A 20,100-nucleotide genomic window follows, 5' to 3' on the forward strand; every position below is an offset into this window, starting at 1 on the left:
CCTCTAAAATAATAGAAGAATGAAGGACAATAAAATCAAACTTTAACACAGAGAATTCTTCGACTGATTGTTTGTCAGTTTTGGGTCTCATTGAGGTTTAGTTCAGACTCAAACTTTGTGGAATCATTTTGACACACTTCTTTTTGATCTTTATTTGTTTTCATCAAACCCAAAAAGCATTTAATTACAGTCGTCACCATATCTAATAAAAACATTATTGCCTATGGATCGTAAGACTCCATAATATCAGGTACAATATATCAGATATATATCCTTGATATTAAAATTTCAACCCAGTGTGATTAATTCTGGGTAGCAAATATTTGACATTAAACATGTACTCAATGCCCAAATTTCTTCAGGAAGCAAGCACGATAAAGCAAAGCGAAGGAGCTAGGAGAAAAACGTGAAGGGACCTCTGAATGTCTGACACCAGAGAAGTTTCCAAGGTTTGATTTTACACACGGAGGGAAACAGCAGAGGATCTGCGGCGCTGAGATAAGAGCTTGCGCTGCTGTGGACTGAGCAAGAGGGTGAGAGCCTCATCTCCAGTTAACATGCCTTTCTACTGACAGAGAGATGAAGGGCAAATTGGAAAGAGAAGAAGAGCTGGAGCAGCTCAGCCTCGTCTCAGATCATGGAGCTTCTGAGCCACACTCTCCAGTTCAGACTCGATGGCAGCCAGACTTTCGATCTCAGCATCCTGATCACAGAGGAGAGAATTTGAAATGCTTCATGAACATTTACATGTACACTACCATTCAAATGATTGGTGGCAGTATTTTTTTTAATTTAGTCTCTTATGCACACAAAGATTTATACCTTTTTTAAATGAATAATATTGGATAACTATTCTATTCTAATTGTTCTGTCCTGTTTTAATATATTTTAAATGTAATTTATTTCTGTAATGTTCTGTTCTGTCATTGCTCTAGTCTTAAGTGTCACATGATCTTTCAGAAATCATTCTAATATACTGATTAGGTAGTTTATATATTCATAGTATGACTCCAGTTGATTTGGAATTAGTCACATGGATTTTGTTGTTTTTGTCATTTTTTAAGCTTGACCAACATGGTCACTATGAACCACGGATTCACTGAGAGCCATGCAAAGAAAGAAAAATCCTGTTTGTGTTTTGGAGTCCTACCCCTGTCTTCCTGCTGCCGCTGCCCTCTTCATCTGGTTTGTCCTGGGGTTGAGTTTGTGCCATGAGCTGCAGCTCCTGCTCCTCAGGGCTCCTCCACAGCTCCCCCTCTTCATCTTCTCTCTCCTTCGAGTGGTGTGGTGCTTCCCGGTGCTCATCCAGCTTTGGGTTAGCCTCTACTCTCTTGTGGGACAGTTTGCTCACACGACTCCAGCGCTTCACTCCCACCTCTCTTTTCTTCTCCTCCTCTTCTTCCAGCTCTTCTTTTGAATGTGTTCCCTCTGTTTCAGCTCCCTTGCGCTCCTCGCTGTCCTCCATGACGGATTGTTTTACATCTTGATTCACTTCATGATCATCCGTTTCCCCTTCAGATAAAAAGGGAACAAAGTTATAATTTATTATATTATCTCAGTCTCTTCTCTCTATTCTACACACACACACACACACACACATTTACTTTAGTACAGCATCAGCAAACTCAGCACTAAATGAAATGCTCTCTCTTGCCAGATCACAGCTTGATGCCTCTTATCCTGAAACATAAGTCCTGTCCTTCTATTTGTACTCATGAACACAGATTCCCAAATAATTGTTTCTATTAACAGATATACTAAAGCAAAGTCACCTGAAATGTCTGGCATTTTTCACCAAGTTCCTCTGAGATCTGAGGGCCACTTTTAACAAGCTATAGGCAGCTTGCTGATCTGGATTGCCTCCAACATCGATTATTGAATCGAATCAACAGGCCACAGCACAGCGTGGATTTCATTTCATAGATGGAGGCAGTGTCTCACCGACCTGTTCATGGAGGACTGAGCTAAATTCCGCTATCAATCTTCATTCCCCATCCCTCCCTCCTGGCCCATTTTAACCTTGTTGTGTCTTAGACACAATCTCCTGCTGTTATCCCTAACCTCTTCAATGAAATAAACAAGTGCCTGTCATATGAACTCTCCCTGGACATCCCTGTTACTCACAGTCACACTTTCAAAGAGTGTGTTGCTATTGATCGAATGTAAAAGGGGTGACAATTTGTTAGTAGAAGCACTAAGGCTATTTGTTCATCTGCTTGGCTTAAAGCTGCACACATCTGATCATGGATGCATTATGATAATTTAAGGACATTCATGTTACAAATGTATGATGTAATGGCCAAATAACAATTGTAAATATGCTAAATAATACCTCAGTTTTGAGATGAATTCATAGCAATTTTTTAAAATTAATATTTACCTAATGTATCAAGAAATCAGATTTTACCTGAGTTATGTATCTCGTATCAAATGAATGGCACCAGTGTCCATTTCACGAATGTTATGAGTCTGTTATTTTAAGTGGATCTAAAACCTACACTGATTACCAATGTTATGTGATTCACAAACAAATGACCCTTATGAGCCAGTTCTTTTTAATAAATCAAAACCATGCAGTGCAACCAGTACAGTCCAATTCACAAATAAATGACTCTTTTGAGCTGGTTCTTTGTAGTGAATCAAAAATATACAGCACAATCTGTGTAACCTGATTCCTGAAATGAATGACTCTTGTAAATCAGTTATTTTAATATATATATATTAATATATATAAACTGCCTTGTGTTATGTACAGCAATAGCATAGGGAGATTTTTTAGATTTAAGCAAAGTGAACATTATAGCTGAAATACACCCAAATGAATCAGAACTGAAACAAACTGGAATGAAATCAGAACTGAATTTAAATCTAACTGAATCGAGAGTTTCAGAATCGTAATAAATGAAGAAATCTAGTAGTGTAGAACATCTGCTGGTGCTGTGGAGGAGACTAGAACAAGAGACATATTTCATTTGTTTGTGTATTTAACATCATCACATTTCATATGTGAAGTAGTTTCTGGCACACATTCAAGCACTATTCATCTATCAATTGGGCATCTGCAGTGGCTTGTTTCCAGGTATTGAGCGTCAAGCTTCTCAGCAGGAGGTCCCTGAATCTGAGAGGTCCCTTGGGCACTGAACCCATCGGGCCGGTAATGCATCCTTACACATCATCTACAGTCAAAATATTGCTTTTTATAACATATCATACTGACTATAGCTTTCAACTCAAAGATAAACTCAGAAGGTAGTGCATATGGCATCCCACACATTGCATTCATCATTACCATCTTTATGGTGAGCCGGATCACTTTCTTTCTCTTTTTCCAAGCTGGAGTGTTTCTTCTCCTCTTGTTTCTCCTCTTCCCTTTTTGTGGCCTCCCCCTGTGACTCTCTCTTCTGCTCTGGGTTCATGGAGTTGGAAATGTGATTGCTAGGACTCTCATGATCTTCACGCTCCTCTTCCTCAGCAATCTGGTTGGGTTTTTGAGACTTCCTCTCTGACTCCTCACTGTCTTCTCCTGCTCCTCTCTTCTCTGCATCTTCTTCTGGTTTATCCAAGGCATCCAACATTGACTGATCATCTGAAGGACGGTAAAGGATTACACTGAGGTTAGGTGCCCATTTTTTTATTATTTAAATAAATAAATAAATTATAATTAAATAGTGTTACTCTTTATTTCAGATGTTTTCATGTTCATTCATATAAAATTAATATATTCATATATGAAAATAAATAAACGGTTTGTGCGATATTCTTTTATGCAAACTGGGTTTCTTTAGATCAGAGCCTTGATTTATATACTGTGTGATAGACAGACTTTATTGAGATCTGTTTCTGTTTCTTTCAGGTCCTTCAGGTTCTAAGCCTTTCGATTTGATTCGTCTGTGATGAATTCTGCTACAGTGGCTTCTAAAGAAAGTGCAAGGCTGTGGAACAGACTGTTTACATGGTTTTTCTTTGGATCAATCTGTCTGACTTCAGCAGTGCAGTACTTGCAAAAGAACATATAGATGGTGTGCTCAAACCACGTTAACCTCGGGAAAAAGTTAAGCAGACTGACCATAAGTAGACTGACACGGCTTAATATGTGTAATTGCAATGCAAGCAGATATTAGAAACCGATGACACCATTTTCAAGGTTAACACTTTTGAATGAGGTCAAATGAAATGCACAGCAAAGTACACTGACAACCCACTCTCAGATGAAGGGGTAGTTTAAAACACAATCAGTGTTTTACTTGACTCTCAAACTGTACGTACAGAATGATATTTTACACCCACACACTTGTGCCCACAGACTTGTGATATGACATATTCAAGACAAAAATCCAGGGTGGTGGCATAAGAAATTTTACAAACTCGATATTGTACCACCGATCATGGGCGTAGGTTTAGGGGGGGACGCTAGGTACTAGTCCCTATCAATATTTTGAGATGACAAATTTGTCCCCACCAATATTTAGCAAGCTCCTTTGAACTGCTATTTGTATCTTTGCACTGCTATTTGGATCGATTTTAACGGCCAGGACGATGACAGTACAAGAAACGCTGTAATTTGATTGGCACCGGGGTATCTGACAGGCTACACGCGCGGGCCGGGACTACTTTTGTGTTTGCACTAGCAGCGAGAGGGTGGTTTGTGTGTGTGTGCGCGCGCGCATGTTGACGACTGCCGACGGTAAGTTACCAGGGCTGTCTCTGTGCCACATACAAAGGCCAGTAAAAACATTTTTATTATATTATATTGAGATTATACAGTTATACTAGTCTTTAGGGCAGTATTCAGGATGGTATATCGGGGTCAGGATACAATATAATGAGATGAAATAGATTCACTTCTGTATTGTGATATTCTTGGGGGGGGGGGGGTTTCCCGGGGTGTCCCCACCAAAGCTGGGACCAAACCTACGTCTATGCCACCGATAGTGTGTATTTGCACCAACAAGAAACGATGCACACTAGAAGAGACAGATGCCCTCTGTCCTGATTCTGTCAGATTTCTGCTAAGTGCAGCGCTATACAGAGCACTGAATGACTGTCTTCTGTCCTTTGAAGAGTGACAAGCAAAGCTTAATGCTAGTGTTTGTTATTGATTGTTTTTTTCCCCTGGAATTTATTTTAAGATTCTTCTTCTGTATACAGTGTAATAACATAATAAAACAACCCACACACAAATGAAATATACATTAGACGTATTAAATTGCGAAATACTGTCATATGAAGTAAAACCACAATTAAAACTTACTAGGTATTGAAACAATATATTAACATATATATCTAGCCCTGACAAATATGTATGAAGATTTTTGGACATATGTGTCACGTACATGTATATCCATCCTAAAACTCATCAATACAGCTTGATATTATATGAGTAAATATAAAGGACACACATGCATTTAAATATATATATATATATATATATATATATATATATATAATTAACATATGTACACAAACAACATTTTCTACAGAAATGTTCTATATGCTCTAACTTTCATCTATCCAGAATATGTAAACGTGTGAAATATGTATGTATGGATGGATGTATATGTTAATAACACTCTTATATATAATATTTCTGTATGGAAATGTAAAGAAATAAATAAAGATGTAGGAGAGTAGCATAGAGTCATCATGTACCGTGGCAAATAAGAAGTGGATAAATCTCACCTGCAGTTTTCATTGTGTCTCTAGAGAGGCTAGTCACATGTTCAGGTGCATCTCCTGGGTGTGGGTCCTGTGTTCTTTCACTGGCTCCTGAGAAGCAGAAGCAGACATAGCAGCTTCTTGGCAATAAAACACAATGTATGGATTCTCTTTCAGAGTTGATCAATGTATGGATTCTCTTTCAGAGTTGATCAGCTGGGTTATACAATTCTCTTCTCTACATTTCAAATGACCTACTGCTGCCAAAAAAGCCATTAGCACCCAACTGTCATTCTGCTGCCATTAGCGTTTCTCCATGCTGTCCCAATCAAAACTGGAGCTGCCTCTTACCCTCCGCAGCGATATCTTGCATCTCTCGGAGAAAGTTGCGGTGGCGCAGGATGCTCACAAGCCTGTCATCTGGAAAATACAAGGTACACCTCACACACAGCTCCAAACACTATTTTTAGAGTCAGCACTTCACTATATTTTTACATTATTTGCATTAATTGCCCTGAAATGTATTGCCTTCTCCTGAGCAGCACTATTAATCATCAGGCCCGCTGAGAGAGAACAGAGAACATGAAAGCAATAAAGAGGGGGAGAGGTGAGATTTGCGTTGAATGAACGTTCAGTCAAGCATTTTTTTTTCTGCTGACTGACAAAGGAGTGCAGGAAGAGTCGCACACTCACACTCAATGACAATGCTTTTCTCTCTGCTCCATCCTTTCTCTGCAAAAATATCTGTCTTATTTCTCTGCCAAGCTTCTTTGCAATCTGTTAAAGTTATGGTACAAAACTGACTGCTGTAGTTGGCAGAATATTGCTATACAGAATTGAAATAATGGACAAGCATTAGGGAATGACATTCTGGTGTCTGTATATGTATATATATATATATATATATATATATATATATAGTCTTATTTTATCAGAGACATTATAACAGTTTAGATCAGATTTATATTCACACTGTCCATTTTCATTTTATTAGTTCAAGTTTTAGTAATTTTTATGTATTTTGTCATTTTTAGTAGTTTTTAAATGTCTATATAGTTTTTGTTCATTTTTATTTCATTTTTAGTTTTAGTTATTTTAATTATCAGGTTACACAATTAAAATGAGATAATTTTTTATACATTTTATTTAATTTCAGTTAACATTTATTTTATTTTTAACTTATGATTTTTGTGGTTTTATTTTTTAGTTTTATAGTTATAGATGCAGTTTCCTGTGATTAACCTACTGTATATTTTACAGTTACCAACTGTATGTCTTTTAATAAAATTAATTTAATACACATACCTCAAATGATGCTAACCCTGAACCAACATAGAGAACTACCAAATTTTGCTACTAGTGTGACTGCATCATATAATAATTGCTGTTAATAGTGTTCATCGTCTGTAATAGATTTTTTCCCGAAATTTCTGCCATACAGTATGCACCACTAATAAGCTACAACTAAATATTGTAGAAACTTAATTTTCTGTAAAGTTGCTTTGCAGTGATTTGTATTGTAAAAAGCGCTATACAAATAAACTTGAATTGAATTGAATTATTTGAACTGTTACATTATTTTTCTTACTGAAAAAGGTGGGTTGAAAGAGACAATCTTGAGAATATCCATTTTGCCATGAATTATAAGGTGTTTCATACTACATAAGATGATTTATACAGTACTTTTTTTATTTAAATTTTTTTACATTATAATTGTAACAATATTTAGTCAAAAATTAAACAAAATTTTATTCAAATTAAATGTTTTAATTAATTGTATAATAATAATAATTTAATTATTATTATTAGCATTATTATTATTATTACTTATCATATTATCTATAATTTTTTTTATATATTTTGGTAAGGTAACTAACACTTTTAAGTATAGCACTTTTTCCTGTTAAAAATATTAATCGAGCGCAGCGTCAGTTCAGTCAGGCCACGGAGGCAAGGCTGTGAACAGCTGATGCGGTCAGCTGTCAAATCGCTCCAATCACCACCTCTCTCCTATTAGACACGGGACATATATATATATATACGTGCCACTACTGCTTGGTAAGTATGCTCAATGACTCGCAACCCTCCCTCCCTCCTCATTATATGCATGAGCACATTACTGCGCACCTTCTGGCTGTTGTCTTGTTTGTTTCAGATCACTAACGCTTCCAAAAATCTTAGCTGGTATGGACCTCTTTGCGGAGAGACACCCATCTTCATAACCAGGCTACAGGATAGACGTACCACTGCCACATCTATATGATTATCACCGTTTGCTTTAAAGACTTTATTAAAAGTCTTAATTATTATGTATTTCTAAATTCATGGTTCCGGGGGTTAATGTTAAAGCTCTTGTATGTTCAATTATTCTGGGAGCAAGAACCCCCATAAGGAACCATATCGCCAAAGATAAATTGTGTTCAATAAACTCAAGTAAACTTGCCAAAGTGGTTCCTGTCTGAAATGCTTTTACAGTGTCTTTATCAAATTCTGCTTTTCTCAACTTATCGTCCTCCTCTCTCCTTCTGTCAGTCTCTGTCCTTCACTGCTGCTTTGTCCTAACCTCATTGTTTAAGCCTCTCATAGTGTTTCATTTCACTGTTGTAAGCGTTATCTCAGTAACAATACCTGCCTCGCTAAAAGAATGATTGATTTTCCAACTATTAAAGTATCAAGGAAAAAAGACCCTGCGAGTGCACGGCAAAACTTCACACTATGACTCCTGTGCTAATGTCATTCATTACTTTGCTCCATTAACTTTCAACTATCAGAAACGTGCAGTCACAGCAGCGATGGTGGCATATATTGATCAGATCAGCAAGGTCACTGCTGATGATAGGAAGGAAGTGCACTGAAGTGCAGCAAAACATATGGAAATAATAGCAGTCCAGGTGTCACTAATGCAGGCACTCACCAGCGCTGAGGGTCTCAAGGCAGTCCTGGGAGATTGGGATGGGATGAGGCTTAGACAGGGCATCTGCAATCACTTCCACGATACACTTCATCACCTATACAAAGACAGAGAAGATTGGGCTAGGAAATGGAAATTACATTTTTAAGCTATTTTGTAAATTTAGGGATGGTAAGTTATTTTAAAGTTTTTGAAAGACATCTCTTGTTCACAAAGGCTGCTTTTATTTGATCAAAAATACTGTAAAAAGAGTAATATTGTGAAAGATTACCATTTAAACTAATATTTCTATTTTAATATATTTTAAAATGCTATTTATTGCTGATGGAAAAGCTGAATTTTAAGCAACCATTACTCCAGTCTTCAGCGTAACATGACCCTTTAGAAATCTTTCAAATATGCATTTAATAAATGTAATTTATCCTTGTTTTTCAGTGGTGGTGTGTATATATGCACTCCATGCACTCATGAGATCAATGTGACAGAGGACACAGAAGCAGTATCTCAAAACACCCCATATCTAGATATCCTTCCTGTCTTACATTTCACTTTCAATCAATGCCATTTCCTCCTTGGTGCTTTCATCCCTCTCACCCATCTCTGCAATTTGTTTGGCTCCACATTCCCCCAAAGTCAAACATTTCTCTGCTGCCAGGGAAAAACAGCCTTCCTCAGTCTGGCCAAAGTGTTGCTGAAATGGCATTATCATTTTACCAAGAACAACTGCATCTGTTTGCAGCTTGACATTGCCGATGTCTTTCGCCTCAAAACTTCAGATTTACACACATTTTCAGAAGTGTCCTCTATCAAAACAACCTCTCTTAAGGTGTTTTTCAATGGCAAGGACAGGAAAGAATCATGCGACAATCTCAGCTAAGTTAAACGAGTGCAACCCAACTTCAATTGAAGTTTCATTTCAGTTTAAAGACACAGTTTGCAGTCATCTGTAGTTGGTAGCCTCCTCTGAGTAAGCACACATGGCACCAGCTGTCACTAGGCTGAAATCGTGTTGTTGAGTCACTGTCTCACTTATGCTGCTTTTCCCCACACTTCCTGACAACATGGACTATGGCTGCTGCCATTCTGTGCATCCTTATGTTCCAAAAGGCTGCTCCAAATACACATTAAAATGATACTGAACAATAGTAAGGCTGAACACGAATAGCCTATTTTGTTTGTTAAACGATGATTTATCAACTCATACCTTCACATCCTTATCATCCATGTGACCTGGAGAGACAGGTACTGAGAAGACTGGAAAAAGAGAGAGAGTTTGATAAGCAAAAAACAAACAACTCTGTGAAAGCCATGGTTTAATCTTGACTTTCGCGAGTGGTTTAGCAACAGATAACCAATCATAAACTGCTTCAGTGCTTAGCTCATTAAATATTCATGTTCTTTGCAGGTTTCAGAAACTTTCACTCGCCGTTCGTAATCAGATGGAAACCGTTAAAATGCATTGTTAGTTTTGTTGCATGTCTTATTATAAAACAACCAGACAGGATCGACGTCGGGAGATTCACGTAGACACAAGCGGTTCTTGCTGTATTTGTCTAATTAATGTTAACGACTATACAAATATATAAATATATAAATGAGAACGTTAACCCTGGGTTTACAATGCGAAATCTCGAAGATGATTAATTACTAAAAGACTAAGTATTATCACTGTCAAGCGTGTAAAGAGATTACGTTTACAAATGTTAAGTGTGGAAAGCCTTTCGTGTTCCTCACAAGTGTTTTATTCGCTGTCCTTGGTGCTGACAGAGACATGGCACAGCTCACATGTAAAAAATATACAGTCAACACAACAGAATCAATTCATCATCCAGATTACACTAAGTATTCCCACAATAATTTAACACGTTACGTGATTATTTGTACATCTTGCACACTTACCAAAATTCACCAGCACCACGAGAGCAGCGCATCCTCGTGCGATCATTTTCGTAATGCGAAGCGCAGGAAACCGTTCTGCTTAAAAGTGACGAACCGTCGGAGGAAAGCGAATGAACGCTGGTACTTTCCTTTCTTCAGAGTTAATGAAAACACTCGCTGATTTATGGATGCATTATGCGCATAAGGCGCCGGCTCTTATTTGTTTCGCAAGACCAGAATGCCTCAGTGTCACTCCTCACTACCGCAGCGAAGCCGCCTTTATATAGAAGACTTGATGAAGAGGAAATGACATCAGTATGAAGTACAGCTGCTTAATTCAACATCTACTACATGATGAAGAAAAAAAGTTAATAATTATTATTATTATATTACTGTATGCAGAAATGGATATAAACAACTGCTTTAATTTCATACATTTGCTCAATTATTTAAATTGATTTATACTAATACACATAATATACATACTACTTAAGCCATTATAGGCTACAAGCATAATTCTATTCAATAATCAGTGTCCAATATTTTGTAAAAGGGTGTGTTGGACCGTCTAAAGAAATTTATTTATTCATTTCCCTTATGATGTATCACATTCACATCATTTAGTTTTATAGTCTGCTGGTGGTTTGCTTGATTTTCATCCCATGCATCACCCTTTCCTAAAGCATTTCGATCTAGGCATTTCAAAACAAGTATGTAACTTATTTTTTCCCTTTAATTCAAAAGTTATAATCTTGGATGTGCCTAAAATATATCACTCACATACATCATCCACACAGATGTCTTCCATCAAGATCCTACCCATTATTTAAATAAAATGGCTTTGAGCACAAATAGATCGTGATTTTTTTACTAAAATGTAAGTACAGTAAAATATCAAAGGAAAAAAAAACACCAAATTATAGTAATTTAGTCCCCAATGAAGCAAAATGAATGGAATACTGTTTGGCATGAATCTTTGTGCTGAATACCAAACAGAATTTGGTCAGTTAGTGCCCGCTACTCAAAACAGAAATTAATTCAGTTAGAAAGGGACTGCATGAAACACTGGCATAAACAGTTAACGATGGACCTCAGGGGAACCATATGTGATTATTCCACCAACTAATTTATTGAGCACAGTAAAGATGCATTAGAAAGAGAGTGGCAGGGGATGAAAGAGAGTGAACGTGAGCAGGATGCAGATTATAGATGTTGGAGAGCGTGATGCAATTATTCAACATTTACTACAGCTCTTCTACATGTTGTGAAGGTTTTCAATTCACATGCAAATCTGATCAAATGTTTCTGCTTAATTATTTGTTCACCACTTATTCTTGAGCTTTGTTAGTTGCAATACGTGAATAAATGTCCTTGTAGCGCATGAAACAATATATCAGCCACTCATTGTGCATCTCAACAAGCCATTCAGACTTCATTTATCATAATATTCGTAGGTGACACAGAAAGCAAGGCTCTTCCTCACTGGGCTTTGATAATGTGCACATTAGAGGCAGCTGTTTAACTCAATATCATTTCCACCAAAAGGGGTAAAAACAGATGCATTGCAGAAAAGCAAGATATTTGAGGCAGCAGACATGTTGACCATTGATTTGTAATGAGAAGGTAATGCTATTTCTCTATTCTGGACACACTAAAATTGAAATTGAATGAAAATCTAACAGTCAGTATGAGTATGTGCTTGTGATGTATTGCATCTAATTTCCTTCATAGAGGAAACAATGTATGGTTTCTTGTTGGTATCAGTTTGAAATGGACCTTATTGAAAAAAAAAAAACTACCACATTTGCTCCTGAGCTCCGCAAAAAAAAAAAAAAAAAAAACAAGAACAAAAAAACAAAAACAAATAAATATTCCAAGTAATTAAGTTATATTAAAATGTGTCAATTCTAAGTTTCCCCCTGTGGAAATATATGATAAATTGTACAGTGTTTTATTCAGTCATGCATGGAAATCAGATTTATTTTATAATGTACATGTACAACTATTTTCCCAGAAATGCCCAGAGGACAAAGTACTTATGTGGAACTAAAATGTCCCACTCATCTACTAAAACCCTGTAAGAATGATAATAATGGAGTTCAATTATTTCGGATCATGAAAAATAAAAACAGTTTCTCAGAACTAAGCAATTACTTTTTCAAATGTAAAAATAAATAAATAAAAACACTCAAATCAAAAGAACTTCCAGTATGCAAGAAATAATAAATAAATAAATAAACAAATAAATAATTAAATAAAACCCATATTCATTATTGATATTAAACAAGGCAATAGCGCTGTATGAGCTATCAGTACAGGAAAGTAAATAAAACTTTTATAGTATATGTACAACACAAAGCCCCAAAAATATTAGTCTTTCTAAACAACAAATCAAAAGGTTAACTGATAAGGAAACATAAGCTTTCAATTCACTCTTGTGATCTCAGGAATAGAAAAATGACAACCTAGTGAATTAATGATAGAAATTACATCCTGTGGCAAAATATAAAAACCTCCCTGTTATCTACTTATTTTAAAACAGAAAAGAGGCTAATATTAGCAATTCACTGACAGATCTGAGGTATAAAGTGGGTCAAAACACATCCACTTTGAATGATAATAATAGGCTACTAATGAATATGCAGCACAAAGCTAAGTTTGGACTAATGCAGACAGAATCAAACAGACTGACAAAACATGAACATATTGATTACATAAATGGGAAGAAAGCACCAATATAACTGCATTGCTATAATTCATTTAATTATTCTTGTTTATTTGTTTGTTGGTTTCCAAGAACCTTTAGGAGCTGCTAATTACAACTATAAAGATGGGTTCTTGGATTTGTAATAGAATAATTAATTTAAAAAAACCATGAAGAACCTTCAGCTGTATAGAAAAATCATATCTTAAATAAATAAAATTACTTTCAAAGAAAAAAAAAAAAAGGAAGCAAACCCCTTAACCACTTCTCATGTTGCAGCATCCAAAGCAATTATCTAAATTATTGCGGGTATTAAGAAGCTCTCAAACAGTTTACTTTTCACCATGCTCTCAGAAGCAAAACAGCTTTTCTCAGTCAACATTAATTTCTAGGCTTAATGAGTTTACTGTATAACCTCTGGCCATTTTTATTCAAACCATCTGGAATTACCTTACACCGTTACCTTTCATGCCTAAATTAATTATAGCTGCATTATACCCAGCTAAAAGTGGCTTTGCACCTGCTCTTGTTCTATTTCGGTTGGGTATATCAGAAAAGGTCATCACATTAGCATATATTTTTCTATTCTGAGGTTTCACCATTCCCATTTCCATTGCATAAACTCTACAGAGGAATTAAATATGATATTGACTCTAACCAAGTCTTCATATTTGGCCAACTCAAATTACCTGTTCATTTTTGATAACTTATTTATCTTTTACTTCCTCGTTATCAGTTTCATCATAGACCATCCTGCAGTGGCTCGGGTCTCAGAATAGATCCTCAGTGGTCCAAAGCAATGATATTAAGCCCAAGCAGAACATCGTGTGGGCAGATATGATGTACCATGATACTCCATATGGATGTCCTACAAGGAGGCCAGATTAACAGCCAACCACATTTGAAGGAAAGCCAAGACGAGGTGGAGAACAGTTAGTCTGATGCCAGCTGACTGGGGCATCTCAGGAAGTGATGTGCCTGACTTTGCAGCACTGGGTCTGGTGTAAATATATGGATGACTCTGGGATTTGTCCGTTTGAGCATGAAAGACATTTAAAGCACATAATAATGGAATTAGCTAGAAAATCCAACACATTGTGTAATTATAGTGACATAATGGCATAATTAAATGACACTAATAATCATTTCTTACCACAGGGGGGCAAATGAGCTCAATAGGTTTTGAAAAACTCTCCACCATGAACTTCTCCCACTCGGGTTGAAACTTGCCAGACAAGAAATGAGAGAAAATATTAGATTTTAAAACGACATACTGTGCCTGTATGACAGTGACAAAATCAAATTCAAATCAAAATTCTATATTATAGTTTTTTTTATATCTCTTTATTATTTTAATTATTCTGTTTTCTTTTCTAGTTATTATTTTCCTTTTATTATTCTAAATATTCTATTTTATTTATTATGATAAATATTCTATTTTATTTATTGTTCTAAATATTCTATTTTATTGATCGTTCTAAATATTGTAGTCTAAATATTTTATTGTATTTTATTTTATAGCTTTGTGAATTTGTTCAGAGGTAAAGTTGTAACCATGTTGTTCCACAGTCCCTTGGCTAACTCCTCATGTCCTTTCATGGTGAAGTGGAAACAGTCCGGAGTAAAAAAGCTCATATCAATCTTCCCATTCTAATCAGAGAAAAATATAAAAAGGCACAAATTATGAACACCACATTCATGTTTTAAATGGAAACTTTACCATTTAAACAATGCAAAACTATCAGCAAAGTGCCATAAATGATAGTATTTAACAGACAGTCAGTGGTCACTACTCACAGGGAGTCTTGGAGGATCTGCGTGTTTCAGGAATGGCTGCAAAACTACAGCAAAGTCATTCTTGAAGAAGCGGTCAGTGTGCAAGAGCTGCTCCAGTGCTTTCTGAGACAAAAGCAACGTAATTCAGCATCATATCAGCAAATTACAGATTCATAATATAACTGTGCAGATCATTGTGAAAGCAAACACACCTGGAATTCAAGGTTGACTCCAACCAGCTCCTTCAGGTCAGCAGATCCCGGAGCGGGCCTTATCAGACAGGAGCAGAATGACCTGGGGAGATCAGAGCATAGGACAGGACAGAAATGATCCTGAAAGAATAAAGATGACGTGCCAATCATCTTGACCAGAACAGGCTGAATGTTGTTACACTTTAACATTTAAAAAAGTTTTGATTGAATGATTCTAAAAAGTGACTAGATATGAATTGCATATGCAATTTCCGTGTGCAATCATCATCGGTGACATCACTTTCTCTCTTTGCTCGATTAAGCTTGATAAAGCTCGATTTCATTTCCTGTACCTTTGGAGCAGACATCCTGGCGTGGGTTTCTGTACTTCCCTCAGGGTCTCCATCGGCAGTATCTGGACCACGTTCACTATCATTCGAGGAACCTGCAAAGGTAAATTAAAAGAAAATGTTCAATAATATACTAGCAAGGCTTAAATAATTTGATCGAAAATACAGTGCAAACTGTAATTTAGGTATATATTGTTGCAATGCAAAATAAAAAATGTTCCTTGTTAATATATTCTTTATTACTGTGATGGTGAAGACGATTTTTCAACAGCCATCATTCCAGTTTTCAGTGTCACAGGACTCTTTAGAAATTATTATTATATGCTAATTTGGTGCTCAAGCAACATTTCTTATTATTTTCATTAATGAAATACAATTTCAATTTCATTAAACAAATACAATTTTTAAATACAAAATTTTCACTTTTGACCAGTTTAATATATGGTACAGTAGATTCAGTTCAATGATTTTAAAAAGAAACTGAAATTGATGAGAAAATAAATCATTCTCAGAAATTCTCAGAAATAATTCTCAGAAATTACCTCATTCATCAGCATTTCCAAGGACACAGTCATGTAATGGACAAAGTTCTCCACCGAAAACAGGGACTGTGCATATAAATAGAGAACATAAATTTAGAGGCTCCAAAAACACACTCCTACAGGAAAATACGTCTGAATCCAGACTCTTTAAAGGTCACTTTAAAGGCTTTGACTAGCCTAGAACTGCTGATTCTTACATGCAAACACATTTCAAAAGCAACTTCTCATGAGAACAATGAAACATGCGCTTAATGATCATCTTGACAAGCATCTATATGTTTATCTCTCTGCTTTGACATTGCGAACAAAATGTGTCAATACTGTAGAAGAATCTTCTGTCTGAAGTTTGCCAAAGAAACAGCTTTGTAAGCAATGCCTTGTCTTTGCAGTAATCACAGATGTCATTCATCCCAATTAGAATAGTCAACAGTTTCCAGTCCTCATCAAAGTCAATATCCTACAGCAAAACACGGGGAGAAAAATCACAACAATGCAAAGATTGCACAATCTGTATTTGTAGGAAACAGCACTGTAAGAAAATAATACACTTACCTCATATGTTTTTAGTGTATCAATCAAATGTCTGACTTGTTCAGGAAGATTACTAGGAAGACAACACATTTCATATCATCAGCTGATAAAATAGCACAGCAAAATTAAAAATATCTTTATGTGTTTTATCTGATTTATGATGAATGACTAATGATGTACTGGCATTTACAAGGTGTTGTGTCCCGTTACAGCCAGGTTGAATCCAGTCTCGCAGAGGGGAGCCGGGGTCCCATGGACCGTCTTAGTTGGGGCGGGTCCCACTAAATGGGGGTTGAAGAGTCGAATGATGTCTAAATCATAAGCACAGAACAGTCTGGGTCACCAATGCTGTATGCTTTTTAAGCATTTTGCAACAGATTTCGTTTGTAAATGCAGAATATTACTGATATTAAGGCAAAACTACGTACTTGCAAGTGTAATGACATCTTGAAAGGTTCCATAGCCACCAATGCTGTTAAAATAAGAAATAATCAAAAATGTATTGACAAATAAAAGTCACTTTATTCCTAAAGTAGCGGTCATAAAGAAATCAAAAGCAATGTTAATATTAGTAATAATCTTACCTCCAAGACACGTGACGAAATTCAATTGGTATGCCAAGAACTGTAGTGGCATTTGCACCAATCGCTGTCTTCAAGTGAGAAAATTAGTTATTAGCGATTATTATTATTATTATTTTAGCTTTATTCGCCACACACCAGTATTATCAATAACTGCATATACATGTGTTCTTATATTGCTTTCTGCTTAAAGGGGTCATGTAATGCTGTTATTTTTATTTTTATTTTGTACTGTTCTCTGAGGTCCACTTCTAACGTTATCAAGATTTTTGCATCAAGAACATCATAATTTATGAGTAATAGATAATTTATGAGTAATAGATAATTTATGAGTAATAGGCTATTTTCTGTCCACCCTCATTAGAACGCTCCATTTGAGTGGGAGTGTAGACTGGGAAGTAAATCCCCACCACTATGATTGGCTAATAATTCTGTATGTTTGACAGCCTCCGTCCTTCACAGACGGATCTTGTGCCTTGTTTGTAAATGAATCTGCGGTAAAATTAAGTAAACAAAAGGGACCAAGTTCTTACTGACACACTCTGGTACTTCCACTCTCTAATAATGTTGGGATCATAAGCAAGGAAATGCAAAGCCAGTTTTTTTTTCCCCACAGCTTGTCACTGCACAGCATCTTGTTGTCTGTGGAGCCATCTTTATTACTTGTTTTCTGCATAGACCTGGGTTTGCCTTATTTACCCACTATGTGCGATATTCGGTGGGTGAGGCTAACCAGGCAATGATGTAGAATCGGTAGGCTGGGCTAAATTGGTAATGATGTAGCATTGGTAGGCGGGGCTAAACTGGTAATGATGTAGCATTGGTAGGCGGGGCTAAACTGGTAGTGATGTAGAATTGGTAGGCGGGGCTAAACTGGTAATGATGTAGAATTGGTAGACGGGGCTAAACTGGTAATGATGTAGCATTGGTAGGCGGGGCTAAACTGGTAATGATGTAGAATTGGTAGACGGGGCTAAACTGGTAATGATGTAGAATTGGTAGACGGGGCTAAACTGGTAATGATGTAGAATTGGTAGACGGGGCTAAACTGGTAATGATGTAGCATTGGTAGGCGGGGCTAAACTGGTAGTGATGTAGAATTGGTAGACGGGGCTAAACTGGTAATGATGTAGAATTGGTAGACGGGGCTAAACTGGTAATGATGTAGCATTGGTAGGCGGGGCTAAACTGGTAGTGATGTAGAATTGGTAGACGGGGCTAAACTGGTAATGATGTAGAATTGGTAGACGGGGCTAAACTGGTAATGATGTTGAATTGGTAGGCAGGGCTAAACAGGCAGCGCTGTAGAAGCTGTCATTTTGACTCGTCAATACAAACTGTTTTTAGAATAATAAAGTTTTGAGTTCTGAAACTTAGAGGATGTTTTTATAGCACAATGACCTCTTACGTCACTTTGACTTAAATGACATGACTTTTTCTGTTGAACATAAGAAGATATTTTGTGAAATATCTCATAAATGACAACAGAATTGCAATTTTTGGGTAAACTATCCCTGTTGTCTACCTCATTTTGCCCCGTGAGTGAATGTGATTAAAGGTAGTGCACAATTAATTCTGTTGTCAGCTAACTAATGAACAGTGGTCTTTAAAACTGAAAAGGAAATAGTCAATAAATCACACTCACGGTCAGTGAATCCCCAAGGGCAGCGATCACTTTAATATCCGCAGCCTTCACCAGCTCAACTACAACAGAGATACAGCGAATCAGAAGATCAGATACCAAAACATGATCTAAAGATTCCGCTGTAATGAAGTTTGCCTGTGGTATTACAAGAGCTAACATTCATCACCAATGATACACATCAGCATCTAGGTAAAAATGCCCTCAGTGCCTAAAATAAAATAAAACATTTAAAAAGAAAAACTTGCCCAATCCTGACTAGTACTGGCAGCTTGAATAATCAAGTTTGACTGTATTGAGTTTAGATCAGAATCTGCATTCATCATACAATGTTGGCAAAACACTGACCCTAGACCAGCCTACCTGAGGTGGGCACAGAAGAGGAGGGGCTCATGTCAGGACACATGAAAGGTGGGTGTTTGAAACTGATTGGCCTGGTCTTCTCAGGAAACTCCTGTAACAAAATAACATGCTGGTTACTGTGTGAGGTCACAACTAAAACATCAATCAGGCCACGGACAAACTATACTAACCGGATAACTTGTTTATATTATAATTTATTACAGATAAACCAATCTGAGGGTTGTATTTATGGCATCATGTGACAATCCTACACAAAAACATCCTTGATGGTCGAAACATTTCCATTACAAATACATAAACGCACCTTTTTAAGAGCTTCCTCACTATAGTGACTGAGTCCTTCCTCATATTCCAGCCTCCACTCATCACCTTGGGAAAAATATTAAGATCCATATGCACTTTATACTTAATAAAGGTCCAAATAAAACAGCCCGGCTTCCACTGCAGAGAGGCCTTCAACATAGGTCCATACAAACATCTCGTTCCATCATGCCAGGTCGATCTCAAACATGTAACGTGGGCTCTGTGCTCCAGCTTATCTTCCCAGCTCTGGATGATTCTAGCACTTACCTTTGACTGGACAGAGGGATAGCAAGCAGGTTGCCAGGGCAATGAAAAGCCACTCCATGGTGGAGCGTTTCCAAGCGGGTTAGTACAATGGATGTGCGTGCAGAGAGAACGGGGCCATTATATCAGTGCCCCTTTATCTCCCCCACCCAAAACAGCTGAGTGACAAAGTTCAGGCCCACCAACATAAAGCATGATCCAGGCACACATGCAACTGCCAGAGGACTGGTCACCATTCACAACCTTAGTGAGCTTTAATAGAAACCGTGTCACACTGCGGCCTGGGAGAACCAGACCCACAGCTCAATGCAGATCTGGACCAGGAGAGATATTGTGCACACTGGATGTGGGTTTGGACCGAATAACATCTGTAGGTCTAATTATATTAAGAAAGGAAATTACATTCAGC

General features: G+C 36.9%; 2 protein-coding genes across 3 annotated transcripts; both read right to left on the bottom strand.

The window, feature by feature from the left end:
* Positions 1–123: 123 nt before the first annotated feature.
* Positions 124–10,729, bottom strand: LOC127984443 (chromogranin-A-like). Its single transcript, XM_052587079.1, has 8 exons — positions 10,466–10,729; positions 9,771–9,820; positions 8,570–8,663; positions 6,007–6,075; positions 5,680–5,766; positions 3,290–3,586; positions 1,151–1,512; positions 124–703 (listed from the first exon to the last, which is right to left on the bottom strand). Exons 1-8 carry the CDS (start codon positions 10,509–10,511, stop codon positions 620–622), a joined length of 1,089 nt encoding a protein of 362 aa, XP_052443039.1. The 5' UTR covers positions 10,512–10,729; the 3' UTR covers positions 124–619.
* Positions 10,730–12,359: 1,630 nt separating this feature from the next.
* Positions 12,360–20,099, bottom strand: si:dkey-177p2.18 (phospholipase B1, membrane-associated). Of its 2 annotated transcripts, XM_052586743.1 has the most exons (11): positions 19,695–20,099; positions 19,429–19,493; positions 19,125–19,215; positions 18,765–18,823; positions 17,123–17,190; positions 16,967–17,010; positions 16,729–16,849; positions 16,560–16,611; positions 16,008–16,464; positions 15,469–15,560; positions 15,166–15,218 (listed from the first exon to the last, which is right to left on the bottom strand). In XM_052586743.1, the coding sequence occupies exons 1-9, from the start codon at positions 19,750–19,752 to the stop codon at positions 16,279–16,281; spliced, it is 744 nt and encodes a 247-aa protein (XP_052442703.1). In that variant the 5' UTR covers positions 19,753–20,099; the 3' UTR covers positions 15,166–15,218; positions 15,469–15,560; positions 16,008–16,278. The 2 variants fall into 2 exon arrangements, with proteins under 2 accessions (XP_052442704.1, XP_052442703.1); XM_052586744.1 differs by lacking the exons at positions 16,560–16,611; positions 16,729–16,849; positions 16,967–17,010; ... (3 more) ...; positions 19,429–19,493; positions 19,695–20,099 and adding exons at positions 12,360–14,169; positions 14,302–14,373; positions 14,703–14,798; positions 14,946–15,047 and having other exon boundaries at positions 15,137–15,218; positions 16,008–16,223.
* Position 20,100: the final 1 nt, after the last annotated feature.

The sequence above is a fragment of the Carassius gibelio genome, chromosome B20 (assembly GCF_023724105.1).
Source record: "Carassius gibelio isolate Cgi1373 ecotype wild population from Czech Republic chromosome B20, carGib1.2-hapl.c, whole genome shotgun sequence".
Taxonomy (NCBI): Eukaryota; Metazoa; Chordata; class Actinopteri; order Cypriniformes; family Cyprinidae; genus Carassius; species Carassius gibelio.

What these genes read in the sequence shown, in the direction of transcription:
- si:dkey-177p2.18 (XM_052586743.1), bottom strand. Translation starts at nt 19,752, where the DNA reads ATGGAGTGGCTTTTCATTGCCCTGGCAACCTGCTTGCTATCCCTCTGT. An exon ending in GTGAGGAAGCTCTTAAAAAG is followed by an intron (nt 19,216 to 19,428) that starts GTGCGTTTATGT and finishes ATTTTGTTACAG; the next exon opens with GAGTTTCCTGAGAAGACCAG. An exon ending in CTCTTCTGTGCCCACCTCAG is followed by an intron (nt 18,824 to 19,124) that starts GTAGGCTGGTCT and finishes TCTCTGTTGTAG; the next exon opens with TTGAGCTGGTGAAGGCTGCG.
- LOC127984443 (XM_052587079.1), bottom strand. Translation starts at nt 10,511, where the DNA reads ATGATCGCACGAGGATGCGCTGCTCTCGTGGTGCTGGTGAATTTTG. An exon ending in CGTGGTGCTGGTGAATTTTG is followed by an intron (nt 9,821 to 10,465) that starts GTAAGTGTGCAA and finishes CTCTTTTTCCAG; the next exon opens with TCTTCTCAGTACCTGTCTCT. An exon ending in TGGATGATAAGGATGTGAAG is followed by an intron (nt 8,664 to 9,770) that starts GTATGAGTTGAT and finishes GTCTTTGTATAG; the next exon opens with GTGATGAAGTGTATCGTGGA.